The 21,016-nt window shown below is 47.6% G+C and overlaps 1 protein-coding gene across 1 annotated transcript in view; it reads right to left on the bottom strand.

The window, feature by feature from the left end:
- EBF4 (early B-cell factor 4) overlaps positions 1-21,016 on the bottom strand; it is an 86,551-nt gene that overhangs the window by 61,475 nt on the left and 4,060 nt on the right. The window contains exons 3-7 of the mRNA XM_006894251.1: positions 7,976-8,132; positions 7,707-7,770; positions 7,508-7,563; positions 4,510-4,583; positions 3,423-3,491 (exon numbers count right to left, since the gene is read on the bottom strand). Coding sequence (XP_006894313.1) covers positions 3,423-3,491; positions 4,510-4,583; positions 7,508-7,563; positions 7,707-7,770; positions 7,976-8,132 — 420 coding nt within the window. The remainder of the gene's footprint in view (positions 1-3,422; positions 3,492-4,509; positions 4,584-7,507; positions 7,564-7,706; positions 7,771-7,975; positions 8,133-21,016) is intronic.

Genomic DNA, 21,016 nt, shown 5'->3' with positions numbered 1-21,016 from the left:
GTAATCTGCTGGCCTCTGGTTCTTGAGATGTGAGCCCGACCTACTGATTTGCAGTCTCTGTCACAATGTGAGTCAGGGGAAGCCTCCAACCTGACACTTGACTAATAGGCTCAGAACTTGAAAGTCTCCCCAACTGCATGAAACATTTTCTTGAAATAAATCTCTCAATCTGTATGTGTGTGTATTCTCCTCAAAATGACTGAAGTATTTATAAACCTATACTTTATAATGGAGCTCTGGTGGCCTAGTGGCAAGAAGCTGTGCTGCAATCCTGAAGGCACACAGTTGGAGGCACCAGCTGCTCTGCGGGAGAAGAATGGGAAATCACCTCCCATGTAATTAATTGCTTCTGTAAACCCACTGGAAGGTCAGCTATGGGTCAATTCTGACTCTACAGTACCCCAAAATAATATACTTTACTAAGTATTTCTATTTCTTGTTCACTCATTCAATGACATCAAGTCAGAACCACTCATAGATGACCTTTCAGTGCATTTTCATAGGCTCTAAATCATACAGGAGGCAGCTGGCAGGTTCAAATTGCTTGCCTTTGTGTTGGCAGTGCAACTCCCTACCCAGTAGACCACCAAAGCTCCCTTTTATCTATCTACACATACTATATGAAGCACTTATAGATCTATACTTCAGGAAGACAGAAGAAGAATTGATGCCTTTAATGGTGGTGGTGGAGAAGAATGCCGAATACCCCAAGGACTATCAAAAGAAGAACAATGAAGTATGTCTTGGAGGAAATGCAACTAATGGTCTCCTTGAAGGAAAGGATGGTGAAACTTCGTCTCATATCTCTGAGTATGTTGTCAGAAGCCATTCTTTGGAAACAGATAGCATGCTGGGAAAGGTGCAGGGTCAGGGAAGGAGAGGCAGACCCTCAGCGAGGTGGTGACTGTAGCAATGGGCTCCAGCATGTCAGAGATGGTGAGGAGGACGCAGATCTTCTGTTCATAGGGTTGCTGTGAGTCAGAGCTGACTTGCTGGCACCCAAGAACAAAATACTACATTAGTTTTGCTCCTCTGGAAAACAGCCTGAGATAGCACTGACTTCTACTTTTAAGAGATGAATTAACAAGTGTCTGCAATGACACAGGAACAAAGTTATTCATTACTACGTCGTCTATCCCTGGGAAAGAATTAAAACTATGGTCCATCCATACAATACATGCAAAAAAGGAAGCTCCTCATGTATGTACAGATGTAAAATGAGCTCCTGGATATACATCATTCAGTGGAAAAGCGAAGGGCTGGAAAATGTGTTCAGCATGCCACTGTTTTTACAAAGATAAAAGTAAAGGGGGACCCATCAACAAAAGAATGGATAGAGAAGCTGTGGTAGATTCACACAATATAATACTACGCTGCATTGAAAAACAAGGAACTCATGCAATATTATTCAAAATGGGTGACCTTGGAGGACATTATGCTGAGTGAAGTATCTCAGTAACAAAAGGACAAATACTTCATGGTGCCACTGTTGTAAAACAGGACTGACATCGGGGTTGGGGGGAGACTGAGAAAGATTGGTTCAATAATGTGTACTGCATTGAAACAGATGAGGAAGAAAACTGTTTAAAAGGGATATGTGATTAGGTATTTTTGTCATGACAGGAGTCCAGAACGAAGAGTGTATAGTGGAGTGGGCCTATGGGTAGGGATTGTAAAATAATGAAAGGATTTTTCTTCTACTTTTCCAAGAGGGTAGTGTACTAGGGGGAAGGGTTGGGAGGAGAGAAAACTGCAACAATGAATGAATGGAAATTTAAAAAAGTAAAGGGGGGGGAATACCCTATATATGTATTTTCTTATACATACACAGATAAGCTTAGAAAGAATACACAAGAAAGTGGGAACAAAGTCTGCTTATCTAGTGGGGAACCAATGTATGGGAGACAGAAGCAAAACACTTCTTAGCTATAAATCCTTTTAAATTGCTTGAATCTTTTGAACTATGTATTTTATCTGCTTAAAGTACAGCTTTCATTCTGATATGCAATGATCTCAGAGACACATTATTACCAAAAAAAAGCAAGACATGTAAGAGTGTGTAGAGCACTTTAGTTGACACAGATGGTTTGTGTTTGACTGATAACCTAAAGGTTGGTGACAGGTGCTCACCCAGAGATGCTGTGGAATAAAGGCCTGGCAATCTTTCAATTAAGATTATGGCCTGTGGAGAAGTTCTACTTTATAACCCATGGGTTCTCCACGAGTTAGAATTGACACCATTGCAGCAGAGTTTGGTCTGCTGTTGATGGTTTTTAAAAAGTGTGTATAGTGTACTATATACACAGAGATCTTTGTATATAGCATACACATCTATATATAATATACATTTATACATAGAGCAGATACAATTAATGATGAAAAGTCTGACTGACATTTCACTGTTTACTCCTTTTTTGGCTTTTGTTCTTTGTATATGACCTTCACACAGGACAGGGCAGGGTTTCAATCTGTTGTTCATAGGACTGTTATGAGTCGTAGTCATCTTTTTTCTTTTTCTTTTTTTTAGGGTTTCTTTTCCATTTTTAAAAATTGTGACTTTAACAAAAGTTTACAGAAAAGTTGCATTTTCATTCATTCATTGTTGCACATTTTCCTCCCTCCCCAGTTCACTTAAAAAATAAATAAATAAAAATTATTCACTGTGGCCATAGTTGTCTTGATGGCTCCTAACAACACAGGAATTTGTGGCACAGTGGTTAATGTACTCAGACGCTAACCAAAAGGTCAGCAGTTCGAATCCACCAATTGGTCCATGGGAGAAGGATGCACCATTTTCATCCAAAAAAGGGGAAAGACTTAGAAATCCTGTGGGCAGTTCCACTCTTGTTCTATAGGGTCACTCTGAGTTGGAAATGACTTAATGGCACTAGATGTGGTTTCTGGTTTACACAAATTTCATATTTTAAGAGAAGTGAAATCATATAAAAAATTCTCATGGGAAAATGCATTTCCACACACATTACCTTGACAGTTTTATGACTGAAATATGTCAACTGTAAATTGACATTCAGAGAAGTCATGTCAAATAGAGTAAAGTGATGCAACCCAGGCTAGAAGCCAGCCTGTCTTGACAGCCATCATCAGCCCCTCCATCCCCCTAGCCGCTTTCTGTGTGACAGTACACCCCTTCCCTCCAAGGCCTCCTCCTCTGCCCTTCACTTCAACAGGCCTCCTCCAACCCCTGGCCCTCCCAGGCCTCCTCCATCAGCTCCTTAATGCACTCCAGAAAGTCTGCCACCAGAAGTCTGGTCCCTGACAGCTTCTCCCCCACTCTGGGCCCACCAACATGGGGCACTGGAGGGGCAAAGCAGCTCAGCTCCTCCCTGGATCCACTGGCCCAGTAAGTGTCCCTGAGCCCAGCCTGCTCAGCCCTACAGCTCCTGGCCGGTCCCCAGTTGTACCTGTCGATAATGACGGGGTCTGAAGGTGTCTCGTTCCGGTTGCCACAGCTCTTGCGGTCACAGCACCGGCTGAAGGATGGATGAAGAAGGAGGAGAAGGAGGAAGGTAGTAGAGAAAGATTATTCTCTGTGTGTGTGTGTGTTAGTGAAAGGGGTGAGCTGTCTGGGGTAGCCTATCAGTTAGCATACTGATGTCCAGTCTCAGGGAATTAAATCTCAAGGCTAGATTGTAGAGAACAGAAATGGTAGAGTCCAGCCATGGCAATAAATAAGGTTGTCCAGGAAACCCTTATCCCAAAGGCTTGTTGTTCCCGAAGGATCCAGGAGGGAGTCCTTCCAGGGCCTCTCTATACATTTCGACTGTGTGTCACATAATCTACACACAGAAGGGAGAGCTCAGCTGGGAAGCAGGTGGCTTGAGTTCTCACAAAGGGATCCCACCATGTAACCAGCACTCACATCCAGGAATGTCATGTGACCTGCATGCCCTGTGTCACCTCCCTAAGAGCCACTGTCATTGTCACACAACAGTGATTCCTCCTCTCTTTTCCATACATAAAGGGTTGGCTTTTAGGCTCTTATCTCCTGGGAGGCTTGACCTAGAAATGCAAAGCTTTGGGGTGATGAGGATGAGCGTTTCAAGAGCTGTGTCCCCTGGGGGCTGCTCACCTTCTCTGTGTGCTCCAGGGGTCACAGGGGAGGCAGTGGCTTCCTTCCTCCTGCTTCCAGCTGGTCCCAGTGGCCCTCAGATGTCACTTGGTCCCAGCCCTGCCTCACCTCCCTTGCAAACCCTTCCCTGGAGTTTTATTAGTGAAGCTTTGCAGTATCAGCAGGAGGCCTCTCTTGCAACAACACTTAAAGAAGCCACATAAACAGGCCAGGCTAATGGGGCCTCTAGGACCAGGGGCTCAGCCAGGGCCACGCCCAGGGGCTGACTCCTCTGCCGCGCCCTGCCCCCCACAAAACTTCCCCCAGGACCATGGCAGAAAGGATTTGGCAAGAGCCTTGGCAACATCTTAGCAAAGTGACAAGGTCGTCCTCCCTCCCTCCCACTCTCCCTCCCTCCCTCTGTCCCCCTCCCGTCTCACCTGCACATGATCTCATGTGTAAGCAGCACTCGGCACATCTCGGGGTTCTTGTCCTGACCCTCATAGATGATGGCCTGGGGAGGGGAAAGTGCATGGGCTGGAGGGGATTAGCCTCAAGGAGAACAGACCCCTTAAACCAGGACAATGTGCACACCCATGTTTATCGTGGCTTTGTTCACAATAGCAAAGAGCTGGAAACAACCTAAGTGCCCATCAACAAATGAATGGATAGAGAAACTGTGGTATATTCACACAATGGAATACTATGCTGTACTGAAAAACAAGGAACTCATGCAATATACAAAATGGGTGACCCTGGAGGACATTATGCTGAGTGAAATATCTTAGTCACAAAAGGACAAATACTACATAGTGACACTGTTGTAAAACAGCACTGACATCGGGGCTGAGGGGAGTGAGAAAGATGGGATAAATTATGTATACTGCATTGAAACAGATGAGGAAGAGAACTGTTTAAAAGGGATATGTGATTAGGTATTATTGTCATAACAGGAGTCCAGAACGAAGGCTGCACAGTGGAGTGGACTTGGGGGGAGGGATTGTATAGCAATGAAAACGTTTTTCTTTTTCTTTTCAGAGAAGAGTGAATTGGGAGGGAGGGGGTAAGCAGGGAGAAAAGTGAAACAATGAATGAATGGAAACCCTAAGTCTCTGTAAACTTTCATGAAAATTAATTTAAAAATGCAATAGAAAAAAAAGTAAAAAAAAAAATAAAATGAGCATGATTTAAAAAAAACAAACTAAAAAAAAAACCACCACCACAAACAAACCCAAACCCAGGACAGTGCTGGACAAGAGGGGCCTGTGGTCAGTGGATTCTATCTGTGCGGTGCTGGTTGTCGTTGTTGTTGAGTGGTGTCGAGTGTGACTCACAGTGATCCTGTGAACAACAGATCTGAACCCCGCTGTCCTGTGCCATCTTTATCATCTTTGGCACACATGAGCCCACTGCTGCAGTCACTGCCTGCTAGTGAGAGTCGGGACAGCCGCTGCTGACTGGTGGGGTGGACGCCCCCACCCCCACCGCACATCACTCTCCTCCCTTGCTCAAGCATCCTCCTGGATGTGCAGGCTGTTTTCTAAGTTCTCAGTGGACCTCTGCCTCCCGCTCAGAAGCACGGTCCCTTTCAGCTCTCCCTGGCAGTTAATCAGTCCCCAGGGCCCTTACTATTTCTTTCCTCCTTCCCCTCACCCCCTGGCCAGCAGCTCTCCCTTGAACTGTTGGAACAGTCCCCTCTTGGGCTTTCCAGTCTCTATTCTCTGCTCTGAAGCAAGGGATGAACTTCCTAACTGGCAAATCTAGCTTCCCAGTTTATAACCTCCTGGGTCTCCTGGTCTTTCCCTATTTGTGGGTGCTTCTGGGTGGTATGAATGGTTAAGTGATGACTAGGGAGCCCTGGTAGCCTAGTGGGTAAGGAGTTGTGCTGCCAACCCAAAAGGCAGGCAGTTCGAATCACCAACTGCTTCGAGGGAGGAAAAATAGGCAATCTCTTCTTGTGTAATTGATGTTGTTGTTGTTGGGTGCCATTGAGTCAAGTATGACTCATAGTGACCTTGTGAACAAAAGACCTGAACCCTGTTCTATCCTGAGCCATCCACACACTTCCTCACACACTAGAACCCATTTCAGCAGTCACTGTGTCAATCCACCTGGTTGAGAGTTTTCCTCCGTGATAAGTCAGTTCTGATTACATGGCAATGAGAGAGAGAGAGCGCAAGAGAGCGCGAGCGCGAGCGCGAGCGCGAGCGCGAGCGCGAGCGAGAGACTGAGGCAGAGAGCAAGCGATATGAGCCAGAGGCGGGCGTTCAAAATCAGAAGTCAGACATGGAGATAGACTCCCAAATGATCACAGCTTGGAAGATAAAGCTCAGCACATACATTTTACTCTACACAAAGAACTGACTCTGGGGCAACTTGCATTTTTCTCCTGGATGCCTCCTCCCTTTCTGTTGAGACCAGCCTGTCTGAAAACAAACCATTTCTTCCTTTATCTTGGAAGCGGGTGGATGCTTCCAGGAGACCCCGCCTCTCATTCCAGGACCACTGATCTGGCCCACTGGAGCCCCAACCCCCCTCATTAGAAGCTCTCACAACTTCCCTGAAAAGCCCTGAGACTTGGGGCCCTGCCTCGGCAGAATCCATTAGGTCTTACTCAGGTTTCAACTTCCCAGAACTCCTTAGGCTGTCTGAGCTTGACACGCTGGAGTGCTGAATAAAAGCTGCTTGAGAAAGAAGCAAGCAGGCGAGGAAGGAGCTCTGTCCCCAAGGCCACACCAGACCACTGGGCCTCCTTCTGTGGCCCTTCCTCATCAGCCAGGTGGCTCCTGCCTGTATTAGAAGCTGCAGGGACTCCCCTCAGACCCTTGGACTGGATCAAGGAGCCCACCCCTCTTCGGAAGCACTTAACGAAGGCTGCTAAGAGCTCTGCTCTCAGTAAGTGGGAGCTGACTTGCCTGGACCATCTTGGAGGCAAACTCTTCCCTTAGAAATGATCCCCAGAAATGACTGGTTGAAAAAGGAGTAGAAACCCCGCCATGCTTCCTTGCCCCCAGGGCGGGGACATATCTGGTATTGCTTTGCGTGTCAAGAGTCCTTAAAGAGGCTGGACTCCAGACGAGACCACATGTTTGCTCAGCCCTTCTCCTGTCCTGTCCTGCTTCCATCACACTCCCTTTACCTAAAAGCAACTCTGACACCTCAATAAACCCAGTGCACCCAAATCCCCATCTAGGCTTCTAGAGAACATGAACTAACACAAAGTCTCTGCTCAAATGTTTCTAGCTTGAGAATGAGAGGCACACACATCCCTCTGCTGTGGGCTGGGGCAGAAATGACGGTGGCTAGACGGTGAGGATGGGAGTGACAGGGGAGATAAGGGCAGGGACAAGAACGCAGAACCAGAAGAGGGTGCTCCCCAGGAGACTAAGGTACCAGCCGAGGGTGGGGTGGACCTGAGCGTCCCTAGGAGTGGCTCACCTGCTTGGACATGGAGTCGATGAGGCGCACATAGAGGTCTTGCTCTGTCCGGAGTCCTGGTGGGGAAAGTGGAGAGGGTTTGTGGTCATAGGAAGATCCGTGGTCCTTGAGGGCTGGACCACACTGTGAACCCTGCACGCCTGGCACCCAGGCACTGCCTCGGTTCAGCTCAGGGGGTGGGGCAGTGGGCTCTGCTCACCGTTGTTGTACACCAGTCGAAGGCGGTAGTGGATCCCGTTGTTCGTCTTTTCTGCTCCGTGCTCCTGGAGGGTCAAAATGGGAGGATGCTCAGGTGCTCCCAGAAACCCTCCATCCTTCTCCACTGCCCATCCTCCTCTTTAAACCACGTTCCCGTCCATGCATCCAGTCCACCCACCCCACTGACTCACCAGCCCTCATGAAAGGGCGTCCCCAAAGTCCTCCCACCCCAGGCCGTGCCCCAGCCCACCAAGCCCACGAGCCTCTCACTCGGTCCTTCTCCACGAAGTCAATGAAGGCTGTCCGCTCCACCTCCACAGGCTGCCCCTGCCGGTCGTACATGGCCAGCACAAAGTGGAAGAAGTTGGATTTCCTGAGGTTGGAGGGGGGCTGCTTCTCAAAGTGTGCTCGAGCCAGGCCCACGCCACTACGGGGAAGAAAGGAGCTGGAAAGACATCCCCTCTGATGAAGAAGGCCTTAAACCTCTGGCCTGGCTACAAGTGAAGAGTCTGGGCAGAAATCAAAATGGACAGGCCCTGTTCACCCTGGTCATGGCCATCTCTATTCCAGCCTGTGGCCTCCCAGTAAGTAGTAAGGTCATCCCCACTTGCTTCCTTGGGAATAGGAGGACCAAGAGCTAACTGCAAAGGAAGCACCTCTGCCAGGCCCCTTCCCAGACCTCTGTCCTTGGCCCAATATTTGGAAAGGTTGACTTCCAAAGTCAAATAGGTGAAACAGTCCACCATTCATTTTTCCATTTCCTACTGGTCTGAAGTTCCTCTGCTTGTCCTTCAGGGTACCAAGGGGCAGCTGGAGGGCCCTGGAGCACACACTTCTCTGTGCTCCAGCAAGACCTGGGATTTCTACAAATATGAGATGTGACCTACGAAACCCACTAAGCTTTTGGAGACAATAAAATGGCTTAGGGCCCCTTGTCTGAGATCTTGGGTACTGAGCAATGAATGGAGATGAAGAAGACATTCCCTGGGTGATATGGATTGAATCATGTCCCCTAGACAAATGTACAACAGTAATACAGAAGCTATGAAATGATCTTTCATTATCTGATAAACTGAAGGTTGAAGATAGAATGCAACACTTTCATTATCTGATAAACAAGAAGGTTGAAGATAGAATGCAACACTTAAGGGTTCCCCAAACCCAAGGGGTGGCCTGTAAAATAAAAGGAGAGGAAAAGAAGCTGAGAGAGGAATCTCAGCAATATCACAGAAGACTCGCCAGGAGTGGAGTGCATTGTTTTGGACCCAGGTTCCTGCCCTAGGAAACTCCTTGACACTGGGGAAGATACAGACACATGGAGATCTCCAAGGAATAACTGGCTGACAGATACGGAAGGAAACATGGACTTTCCTCCACAACTGAAACAGAGAAGACCTTCCCCTGTATTTCCTGAAGCTGGAGTTCTAGCTTCTTAAACTGTAACGGGGAGCTCTGGTGGTGTAGTCTGTAGGAAGTTGTGCTGCTAACCCAAAGGCAGAACCTCTCTGGTGGTTCAAATCTAACAATAACTCCATGAGGAAAAGGTGGGCAGTCTCTTCCCATCTGATTTACAGTTTCGGCAACCTGCTGGATGGTCAGCCATGAGTCGGTTCTGTCTCTCTAACAATCAAATAGATAGATACACTAAAAGAGAATAAATTTCTGTTCACTTAAGCTATCCGTCTATTCTATCTCTTATAGCAGCACTTGATAACTGAGACAACAGACACAGAGGTACGCAGGACCAGCAAAAGGCTTGGAGGAGACAACCATCACTTCCCTTACCCAGGAGAAGCTACTCCACCTTGTTAAAAAATTTCTCCTAGGCTTTCCACTTGACCTATTGGGTTGGGAAAGGGTACTGGGGAATGAAGAAGATGGTTATGGGGAATTGGGGGTAATGAAGAAGATGAAGGCAGATGCTTTCTTTATTTTAAGACAAGAATGTTTCTATCTTGAAGTAGGTTTTAAAAAATCTCTTATTCTCTGAAAGAGAGTGGGGTGGAGCTCCCCAATTAAAACAAGCTTGGAAGCAGGAGTGACATCCACTTGCGTAATAGCTTGCCTCCAGAAACCTTATGAACCTGGAGAGAGGATGAAAGACACTCAAACGTTGAGGACTCTCCTTCATAGGGTCGCTACGAGTCGCCTGTGACTCAATAGCACTTAACAACAACAACATTCTCTGACATAGTAAGGTTACTAAACCAAGTCTTAGTTATTTGTTTGTTTTACCCAATAGAGGAAAAAAAGAAAAGTAAAAATCTCCTGGCTCAACAGAAACCATTCCCAGAGGCAAGGCCAGGATAAAGGCAGAAGGTAGAAAAGAAGGAAGGTCCTAGTTCACAGACACTTATTCAGTTCCAGTGTTGTTCTAATCAACGAGGGAGGCTGCCTCGAAGGGGAGATAAGAGAGAGAAAGCTGTTAAGAGAGATAAAGTGATAAGTGTTCCCCAAAATATACTGCTTTATTTCTTAAAAAAGCAAAGAGAGGAATTTTCCCCCCCTCTGAGATGTGGGCTTGTGTGTTCATTCTTGTCATTTAAATGGAGGCCTTCTCTCTGGGCCTTGAATGAATAAAGGCTCAACAGGTAGAAGAAGCATACAAAATCACTGTTGGTATCATTAGACCAAAGATGTCAAAAGGGAAAGAGAGGAGAAAATCATTTATATTGCTAAGTTCATATCAGATCATGCAAGTTCAAGGCCAAGGAGTTTGAATTTCCCTTTCCAAGTCAAAGTCTTCCAAAGCATTCCTTTGATTTCCTATAGCTCTAGATCCTCCTCCTCTACACATAGGTTCTGTGGCCACAGTTATTGGGAAATGCAGCTTCATAGCCAACATGGGTGTTTTGTGGGACTCGGGGACACTCTCTAGGGCTGGATCCTGTTGGACTTGGCTTGCATCAACACACCCTGTGCTGAGTGGTCAGCCTCTGATCTCTCACACTATTTATGCTCTTGTATAATCTCCTTCCCTATTGTATTAGGATTGGTCTGAGTGGCCAGAAGCATTTAACAGAAGTGACAGCATATGTTTTCTGAGGTTAGACCATGAAAGACACTGTGATGCGTGTGTGTGTGTGTGTGTGTGTGTGTGTGTTCTCTTTTGACTCACTTGTGCTGGCAGAAGCTAGCTGCTCTAGGTGGTGAGGCTCCCAAGCACTCCTATGAAGAGGTTCACAGTGAGAACTGAGGCCTCCTGCCAACAGCCAGCATCATCCACTACGACGTTAGTGAGTCAGTATGGAAGGAGACCCACTAACCCCAGTCAAGTGTCCAGGTGACTGCAGTCTCGATATGATCTTGACTGCAGCCTCATGAGGGAGCCTGAGCTTGACCACGTAGATAAAACTACTCTTGAGAAATGTCTGTTGTTTTAGGCTGGTAAATTTGGGGATAAATTTTATACAGCCATAGGTGCAGGGTGTATTTTGTGCAGAACACCTTATGCTTGTTGACCACAGAGCACAATGGTTTGGGAAACAATGAAAGGTCAACAGACATGTTGAGTCAGCCAGTGCACAGTATCAGACTGGGCTTGGAAGACGCTGCAAGTGGGCAGGGTGTGGAATGGTAGGAAAGTGAGAGGCTGCTGCAGGGATATTGGGGCAAGGATGTTGTTAGGTGCCATCAAATTAACTACGACTCATAGCGATGCTACAAATAACAGCTCTGAACCTTGCTCTATCTTAGCCATTCTCATGCTTTCTTATCTGCTCAGGCCATTGTCACTATCAATGTGTTACTCCATCTTGTTGAGGGTCTTCCTCTCTTTCTCTGACCCTCCTTCCTTCTCAGCATGATATCTTGTCTCAAGGACTAGTCCTTCTTGTCATCTGAAATTTAGACAATGACTAAGAATGACAGAAGAAGAACAGATGCCATTGAGTTGTGGTGTTGGAGAAGAGTACTGAATATCCCATGGACTGCAAAGAGAACAAGCAGGTCTGTGCTGGAGAAAGTGACACCAAGGTGCTCCTTGGAGGCAAAGATGGTGAAACTACATCTCGCATTCTCCATCCTCACATGTTGTCAGGAGGGTCCAGTCCCTGGAGACGGACATCATGCTTGGAAAGGTGGAGGGTAAATGTGAGAGAAGAAGATCCACAACAAGGTGAACTGAGCCATGTGCTCAGGTGAGTCAGAGATGGTGGGGATGGCACAGGATAGGGGCCAAGTTTCAGATCTGCTGTTCATAGGGTCGTTTAGGAGTCCCAGTCAACTGGATGGCACATAATAACAAGTCCTTCTTGTCAACATGCCCAAAGTACATGAAACCAAGTTTCACCATCCTTGTCTCTAAGGAGCAAGCACATTGGATGCGCTTCTGAAGATGAGGACAGTGGAACTGCCCTTAGTCTAGCTTTACCTAGAGTCCCATCAAGGACTTGCCTCTGTCACAATTTCTGCCAACACCATTAGATGTTTCCCATCATAGTGCTTTAGATCACTCTTTTCGTCGGGTCAATGTTGAGCCCTCATATCCAGGATGTAATGGGCTTGAGGAGCTTATTGTGTTTATATTCAGACAGGCTACAATAAATACCTAAGTCCTAATGGAAACTGTTCCTCCCCCAACATCTCGCCTTGGAGTCCCAATGGGCCAACGTGAAAGGCTGGTCTAGGAGGCAGAGTGATGGCTCTTGCTCATCCCTGACTAAGATGAGGGGAGAGGAGGTCCATTCACACTTTCTCATCTCCATCAGCCAGTTGTTTGGAGCCAACTTCCACTCCTGGCAACTCCACGGTTGTCAAAGCAGAATTGTGGTCCATAAGACTCTCAACTGGCTGAATTTTCAGAAGGGAGCTCTGGCATCCTGGTGGTAAAGAATTGTGCTGCCAACCCAAAATCAGCCAGTTCGAGTCTACCAGCTATTCTGAGGAAGAAAATGGGTAATCTCTTCCCATGAGATTTACAGGCTTTGAAAAACCACTGAAAGGTCAGCTCTGAGTTGATTCCAACTCACAACTCAATAGCAACGAGATGAGAGAAAGATGTTTCAGAAACAGACCACCAGGTCTTTTTTGCTGAGCTGAGTCCAGTGCATTAACCATTTACACTATTGTTGTTGTTGTTGTTGTTGTTAGGTGCTATTGAGACGAGCATGACTCATAGTGACCCTATGAACAACAGACCTGAGCAAGTCAGAGATAAATCTTCCTCCAAGAACCTCAACCTACTTCCATCCTCTCCTTCATCCTTCCTCCTCTTCCTTTCCCTCTTCCCTCCTGTTTTCCTCCTCCTCCTCTTCCTCAGGCTGCATGCAGGTCCTTCAGTCTAGCCTTGATCAGCTCCACACTTCCCATCCGCCAATGTCAGGGAAGCCCAAAGAGGGCTTTCATTCACAGCCTGCTCCTGATCACTGTGGCTGCGTATGCTAATGAGGCATATTCAGCTCCTCCCTCTTGCTCCTTCAAAAAATTAAATAAATAAATAAAAAGAAAACCACCAACTATCCTATTAGGCTCTGGTGGCCTTGGTGGCCGAGTGGTTAAGGAGTTGTCCTGCCAGGGCAAAGGCAAATGCATTGAATCTACCAGCTGCTTCTCAAGAGGAAGATGGGCATTTATAGCCTCTGAAAATCCTCTGCAGGATCGGCCATGAGTCAGGTCCAACTTGACAGCAATGAGTTGACTGGCCATGTAGGGGAGTCCTGGTGGTGTAACAACATGTAAGGAATTGCACCACTAGCCCCTCTCTCTACCACATCTCTGGAAGTGTGAAGCCACCAGCAGCTATGTGGGAGAAAAACAATCTCCTCCCATGTGATTTACAGCCTCTGAATCACTGGAGGGTCAGTTATGAGTTGGTTTTGATTCAACAGTGATGAGTTGAGCTGACTGCCCACCGAGTCAACTGTGACTCACAGTGGCCCTATAGGACAGAGTGGCACTGTCCCTTAGGGGTTCCAAGGCTGTAAATCTTTACAGATACACACTGTGTAATCTTTACTCCAAGAAGGAACTGGTAATTTCAAACCACCATCCTTTCAGGTAGCAAGTCAGCACTTAATCAACCACCAAGGACAGGTTTCAGGACCACCTTGGGGAGGAAAAGGCCAGACGGGGTAGGCTAGATACTAGATGCAATCCTAGATCCAATTTGTGTCCAACTGTCCAGCCCAGGGAAAGTGCCTGCCTGGAAGACTCTCAAAAATGAAGGAGGAAGGAGGACTGGAAAAAGAAAGAGGCCCTGGCCTAGGAGGGGCTGATGACCACCACATGACCATCTGGGTGCTGAGAAACAATACACCTTCCCTAGTCACTCAAAGTTCTTTCTACACAAATATCCCTGTGCTGCCCAAGCCAAATTCCAAAGATGTACTGAGAAAATCAATGGAGCTGGCTGAACTGCAGGCAATTCTTCCTCTCTCACCTAGCCCCTCAGGCAAACTTCAGTCAGTCCCTGAACCTGGCTGCCTGCCAGCTCCTGGGACCTAAGAACCAGATTTAAGGCATTTGACCGCAGCCTCAAGGCAAACTCCTTTCATTCTTCCTTCATCTCTCCAACCTAGAGGCAGATGTGAGGGAAAAGGGCACAGGGACCAGAAGAGAGGGAACAAGTGTCCAGCGCTGCCTGCTGAGAGGGCACAGAGAGGCTCCCCCCTGCCTCTCATGCCTGTATCCTATCCTAGAGCTCATCTGACTCTGTTCCATGTCTCGGAATCTTTGCCTTCTCTAACTACAGACCTTAGAGCCTCATCCTGGCTCTTTCAGGTTGTCATGTGCTGTTGAGTTGGAACCAATCCATAGCTGACCCTCCAGTGACTTTTCAGAGGCAGTAATTCGTACGGGAGTTGATGGCCCATCTTTCTCCCACAGAGCAACTAGTGGATTTGAATCACATATGAATGAGGCTTTGCCTCACATACTTAGGGCATGTTCAGAGGGGCTATTCCTTGGAAAAGGACATGATTCTGGGAAGGGTGGAGGGTCAGTGAAGAAGAGTAAGACCCTCAACCAGGTGCACTGACACATGATTGCTGCCAAGGGCTCTTGTGTGTCAGGAAGTGTGAGAATGGTGCAGGATAGAACAGGTTTCAGATCTTTTGTTCATAGGGTCACTGAGTTGTACTTGACTCAATAGCACCTAACTACCACCACCACCATCACCACCACCACCACCACCACCACCACCACCTTTGCATTGACAGCACAATTCCTTATTACTAAGTGACCAGAGCTCCCCAATACACAGAGGAAAAGAGAACTTTGGCTGGGGTATGTCAGGGTTGTCCAGCAACATAAAACAACGGCTAGTTTTCAACTCTGGAGGCAAAATTACTAGTAAGTACACTAGAACATTATTAATAATGTTCTAGCCCCTTCAGACAAGGAGAAGACTGTAGACTGGGCAAGACCCCTTCTGGACACCTTGGCACACATGGGGTGGGTGCTCCTTGTCTCTGGACGTCTCCTGCATCTGCTGTTCATTCCCCTGTCTGCTGTGAGACCTAAGGCTAAAGCAAGGGAAAGAAGAAAAAAAAAGGCTTTGCTTTGAGGTCATCCTAATATTTCCTAAGAATGAGAGACAGAAGGTGACACCAGAGTAGCCCCCTAGGAGAGGCCCCCTAGGAGGGCTAAGTGAGAGGAATAAGAGAGAGAAAGGGCTGGGCTGCTCCTTCCTTATCCTGGCTCCCCCAGGACATCTCCACCCCAACAAACCCGTGGGTGACCAATCAGTAGCTGCTGAATGGAGCTGTAAGCCCCAGAGGGAGAGAGGGACAGTGGTGTTTTTCTCCCCTTGGGAATAACTGATGCATTTGTAATAAGAAAACAAACCAAGGTTAAAGAAGCGGAAGAAAGTAACACAGGGACACACTCTGATAACTCAAGAGATAGACAGGGTCTGACTGTCCAGTGGTCTCAGCCTGAGTGTGTCCTGGGCACAGCTGCTGTTGATGTTATGTGCCATCAAATTGACTATGACTCACAGTGACCTTATGAATGGAGGCTCTGAATCTTGCCCTATCCTGAGCCAAGGGAAGTGAGGATCTGAGGATCCCATTGGGAGGTGCAGGTTCCCGTCAGCCCTCCAGCTGACTGAGATACAAAATTATGCACATAAAGGCCACTAACTGACCCAATAGTGTCCAAAGTCAGGCTCCTGTCACTAGGGTGTGAGGAGAGACTGGAGAATGTCCTCTGAAAATTATTCTCTGATTGAAGAGAAAGATAGGAGGAAGTGAGAGAAGAGCCTTTAAAGTTAGGAGAGGCAAGGGTTTGGGGTTTTTTGTTTTGTTTGTTTTTATTTGGTCCTACCTGATCCTATCCTGAGACAAGGATTCCAACGCAAGCAGTTGTGGCTGACTAATGTTTATTAGCAAGGCAGTGGGGAAGTGAGACGCAAAGGCAAATAAAGGCAAAAGACCTGTGGATCCATTTGCCGTGAAAACCCTGTAGACAAGAGTTCTATGCCAAAGCCTGCAGAGTTACTCTGAGTTGGAATTAACTCAAGGGCAACTGGCTTGTTTTTTTGTTTTTAGCAACAAGTTACTGCTGTGGGCACCTGGGGCTGGATCCCAACGGGGAATTGTGGCAACAGCATAGAACACGTGGCTCAGTCATCTTACCCCAAGGGGGAGGTGAGGGAGCTGGGGTATTTACCCAACTCCAGTTAATCAAGACAGGGCTTTTGGGGGGTGCTAATTCTCAGCGATTCCTGGTTTGCCTACAAGTGGGCGGGCAAACACAGAAGATTGCAGGCAAAAGGAAGCAGATGCTGGTAGTGGGCACGGGCGCCTTGCCAAGAGTCCTGTACAATGTGAGGACCCTGGATGGTGTTGAGAGGTTGAAGAGTCAGTCTACCTAGAGGAGGTACCTTGGAAACAAGGCCTGGCAATCCACTTCTGAAAAAAAATAACAGCAGCAACTGGTTTTAGGGGAGATGGGTGGACCATCAATTGGCCTGGGCTATGATGGAAGTTGAAAAAGCTCCAGGCTGGGGACTCAAGTGCAATTTGGCAGGTGCAGTATTTTATGACAAATGAAAAAGATTACTGCTCACCTGTTGAAGCAGTCAAGGATCTGGACACCTCTTGACCACTCAGAAGCATTCGTGAACAAAGCCGTGCACATAAGCAGCTTTTTTAGCCGTGTACTTCACTGAGTGATGAGAGCAGCCACTTTTGTAAGATGCCAAAATGAGCTACCGATTCCCCAAGTTCTTTAAAAAGAATCTTTCTGGTGAGCTCTGGTGACCAACTGGGAAGAAGCTGTTTTACAATCTCAGAGGCGAGCGGTTCAAATCCACCAGATGCTCTGCTGGAGAAGGAGGGACAATCTCCTCCTGTACCAGTCAGATCTGATTTGACGGTACACGCATACAAAAAAAAATTTTTTTTAAATAATTTTTTTTAAGAAAAGAGAATCTTTCTGACAAAATATTCACACACTGTTCTACTAAGTCAGGGAGAGCACTGTGGGGTATTTTCTTCAGTATTAAACAACCCCAGTTTAAGGAGAGGGTGCTCATCACCATATTTCCACTCTGCTCACTCCCTTCTCATGGTCAGTTCTGAAAAAGAGATCCAACGTCCAAGGAAATTTTGACCCAGGTACATTTCATTCTGCAGAGGTTCTTCTTAGGTGGAGGAAAGTTGCCACATAGCCAGCGTGGTTGTGCGGGGGCTTTGGGAGTCCAGGTTAATGTGAACATTCAGGGCAAGCTGACAAGATAGCTTTCAGAGGCTGGGTCACCCAGGTGGCCTGTGCACACAGGATACGGGATAGCTGTGGGATACCCTTAGGCCTCAGAGCCGCCTGGCTGCTTTTGCTGGGAACTCTCAGCCTGTCTTTGGAGGGGTTCCTTTGAACAGCTGCGCAGGACACCCAAGACCTGCTCATGGCAGCCACTGAACCCAGCCATACTGTCAAAGCAGAGACCAATTCTTCTTTACTGCTTCCTCTCATTTTACATCCTTGACTGCAAAACAAAACCATTTGCCACTGAGTCAAATTCTACTTACAGCAACTCCATCTGTGCAAGACTAGAAATGTGCTTTGCAAGAATTTCAATGCTGTGACCCTTTGGAAGCAGTTTGCCAGGTGTGTCTTTTGAGGGGCCTCTGGGGAGATTCAAACCATAAACCTTTCAGTTGGTAAAGCCTTCACCATTTATGCCACCCAGTGGCTCTTTTCCTTGACTTCACGCTTATTGGATCTCTGGTGATTTAGTCCACAGTGAATTTGTGCTACTAAACCAAAGGCTGTGTGTCTCTGGAGGTTCAAATCCACCAGCAGCTCCACGAGAGAAAGACGAGTAGTCTTTTCCTATCGAGGTTTATAGCCTTGAAAATCTTAGGAAGAACTGCTATGAACTGGAACTGACTTGAAGCCAATTCAATTCAGTGAGCATCCTGATCATAAATTAGATCAACCTGTCAACAACCATAGCAACTTCCAGAAGGGACAGTGGGTGAACCTGGAATCTTAAGAGTCCACACAGAAGCATCCCAAGGCCTTTTGCCCTCCTTCTTCCCTCAAATCCCAACTCTTGTCATTTCTGGTGGCCTGAGGTTCTCGGCCTGGGCCTGATCAATCTAGAGTCTGAGATGCTAGGGGAGACAGGATCAAGCTCTGTGGTCGTTGGTAATGGTGCGGGTTCTGTTCCCCCTCTCTCTACCAGGAGGCGGAAAGATCAGAGTATAAATAAGTGTCATGCATCTTGTATAAGTTACACTCATCCTTTGTCTTTGATTGCCCTATCACCCCTCTCTCTCTCTGCTAATCCAATTCTTTCAACCCCAGACCTGGCCTGCCTTCCATATCGCCTCTATCTTAGTGCTCCTTTCTTTTATTCTACATCCTTCATACCAGGAATCTTTTGGGCTCCTGGGACTGAAGACCATCATCACACTAGAACTGATGGCTCCTGTCCCCAGCCATGAACTACTAGCCTAGCTCCATGCAACCCAATGTCAGTCTACTTTTGCAGACCAAGACTAAAACCCAAACTCATTTCATTGAGTCAATTCCATGCATGGCAGCTCCTCATTGGGTTTTAGAGGTTGCAAATCTTAATGGGAAAAGATTGCCTCATCTTTCTCTGACAGAGTTGCTGGTGGGTTTGAATCACCAAATTTTTAGTTAGCAGCTCAACACTGATGCTGCTAGGAGCTGCAGACCAGGGAAGATGAAAGCAGCAGCTGACTTGGGGACACCCATGTCAACAAGGCAGGCAGAAGGGCCTGGCAATAGCCGTCCAGGTCCCACATCTAGAGAGTCCAGATGAAGGATGGGGGGGCTTCATGGTCCCTCCTCCTGTCATCCTAGGAACTGCCTCTGCTTTCCTTGCCCCAGGGAACTGTATCAGCAGCCAAGGTCCCCTGAGGAGGGAAAGAGCCAGGGAGGAGGGTTTCACCAGCCTGCTATTCCTCTTTTTCTGTCCCTCACAATTGCCCTCTATACCACCTAAAGACGGCCACCCCTTCTCTCTGCTCACTCTCCCGCTACCCACCCACAGGGCTGCCTGCAGGCCCAGGCTGAGGATTGGCTATTAATTATTAAAGCAAACAAAAGCATTTCCTAGCAGGGAGACTAGCCTACAGCTGCTTACAGGAAAGCGGCCCAGCTGGCTTCCCCCTCAGGGGCCTTGCTCCTGCTCTGGAACTGATTCAGGGGGAGGACTGGTCTGGGGCTTCCAGGGGTCTCCCCAGACTAACACCCCCGCATGAAGACGTGGGTCTGCAGGAAGCTAGAGGTGTCCTGCACTGGGAGTCTGAGTGAAAAGATCAAGGTAAAGCCCTGTGGGTTCTGTACAGGGTAGTGACAGCAATGTCAGGCATCCTTTTGCAGGGATCCTACTGGCCCTTAACACCCCCGTGACCCCCATTTTAAGAGCGCACAGCCCTTTCTCCTCTCCTTACCCTCTTTTTTGGCTCAGAACTTTCCTCTCTGCTGGCAAAGTCTCCTTTGGTCATCGCAGGCTCCTCCCCCACTTGCTGTCAAACCATAGCATTTGAAAACTGAGAAATAGTTGCAGGCCCCAGTACATGAGGACCAGGGAGAATGCAGAGACCACCAAAGTGGAAAAGGGAGCCTGGGCGAAGGAGATTTCAGGAGTCTTCCGGAGCACAGTTCTTCTGCAGGTATTCACGGACCCTTCACTGATTACTCAAGACTGTCTGTTGATGCTGTTGTGTGCTCTTGAGTAGGAGTCAACTCATAGCTGACCCTCCAACAGGTTTTCAGAGGCAGTAAATTGTACAGAATGAGACTGCTCATCTTTCTCCTACAGAGCAGCTGGTGGATTCGAACCATGTGGCTTTGGGTTGGCAATGCAGCTCTTTACCACTAGACCACCAGAGCCCACTCAAGCCTGTCCTAGGTGCTGGGAACACAAGGATAAATAAGCTACCACACTCGCCCTAGAGGAATCTCTAAGCTGTCAGGGTAAGCCAAAAAGCAAACCAGCTGTGAGAAGGAAGCATCCTTAGGTAGACCTAAGCCCTGTTCCACTGGACAGGGGGAGGAGAGACCTGGAGAAGTGCCAGGGTGACATGGGTCCTGCAGGCTGGCAAGACTTTGTTCAAGGGTGTACGGGTGCTGTCAGATGGGGCCTGGTTCACAAGATAAGAGGAGAGGGTTTATTATAGGGTTCTCCAGCATTATTGGATTCCAAGTATCACACAGAGGCTGGGAAGGAAAAGTGGGGTCGGATTATGACGAGCTTGAACAATGAATACATGGAAGTAAATGGGGAGTCACTGTAAGTTTTAATTAGAGGAGAGGCATGATCAGAGTGCTTTGGTGATAATACTCAAGTCTCAGAAGTACAGAAGATGGATTTGGGGGAGGGCTGAAGAGTTAAGGCTAAGCCAGTAGTCAAGGAGGCTTAGGTGGTAAGCCAGGGCAATTATCTAGCAAACCAAGGAGGTTTGCTGGAGGGCTAGGGTATGTCATTGGCAAAAATGGTGGCTGTGTATATGGAGGTTGGGAGCAAAAACAAAAGAGAATATCCATAAACCTTGACAACCTGGTAGCTGTGGAGTGAAACCAAGGAAGGCATCCAGGACAAGTGCCAGATTCTAACCAGTAGTGGTAGTGGTGAGGGTGGTGATGATGATGGTTATGATGTGGTGGTGGTGGAGGTGGTGATATTCTAACCAGTAGTGGTAGTGGTGAGGGTGGTGATGATGATGGTTATGATGTGGTGGTGGTGGAGGTGGTGATGATGGTGGTGGTGGTAGTGGTTGTAGTGGTGATGGTGGTCGTGGTGATGGTGATGGTAGTGGTTATAGTGGTGGTGGGGTGGTGGTGGTGGTGGAGGTGGTGATGGTGGTGGTAGTGGTTGTGGTGGTGGTGGTG

Source organism: Elephantulus edwardii, unplaced genomic scaffold (genome assembly GCF_000299155.1).
Source record: "Elephantulus edwardii isolate Elephantulus edwardi_28Jun2011 unplaced genomic scaffold, EleEdw1.0 scaffold00138, whole genome shotgun sequence".
Lineage (NCBI taxonomy): Eukaryota > Metazoa > Chordata > Mammalia > Macroscelidea > Macroscelididae > Elephantulus > Elephantulus edwardii.
Note: the sequence above shows the minus strand (reverse complement) of the source record. Positions and strands in the feature narration are given on the sequence as shown.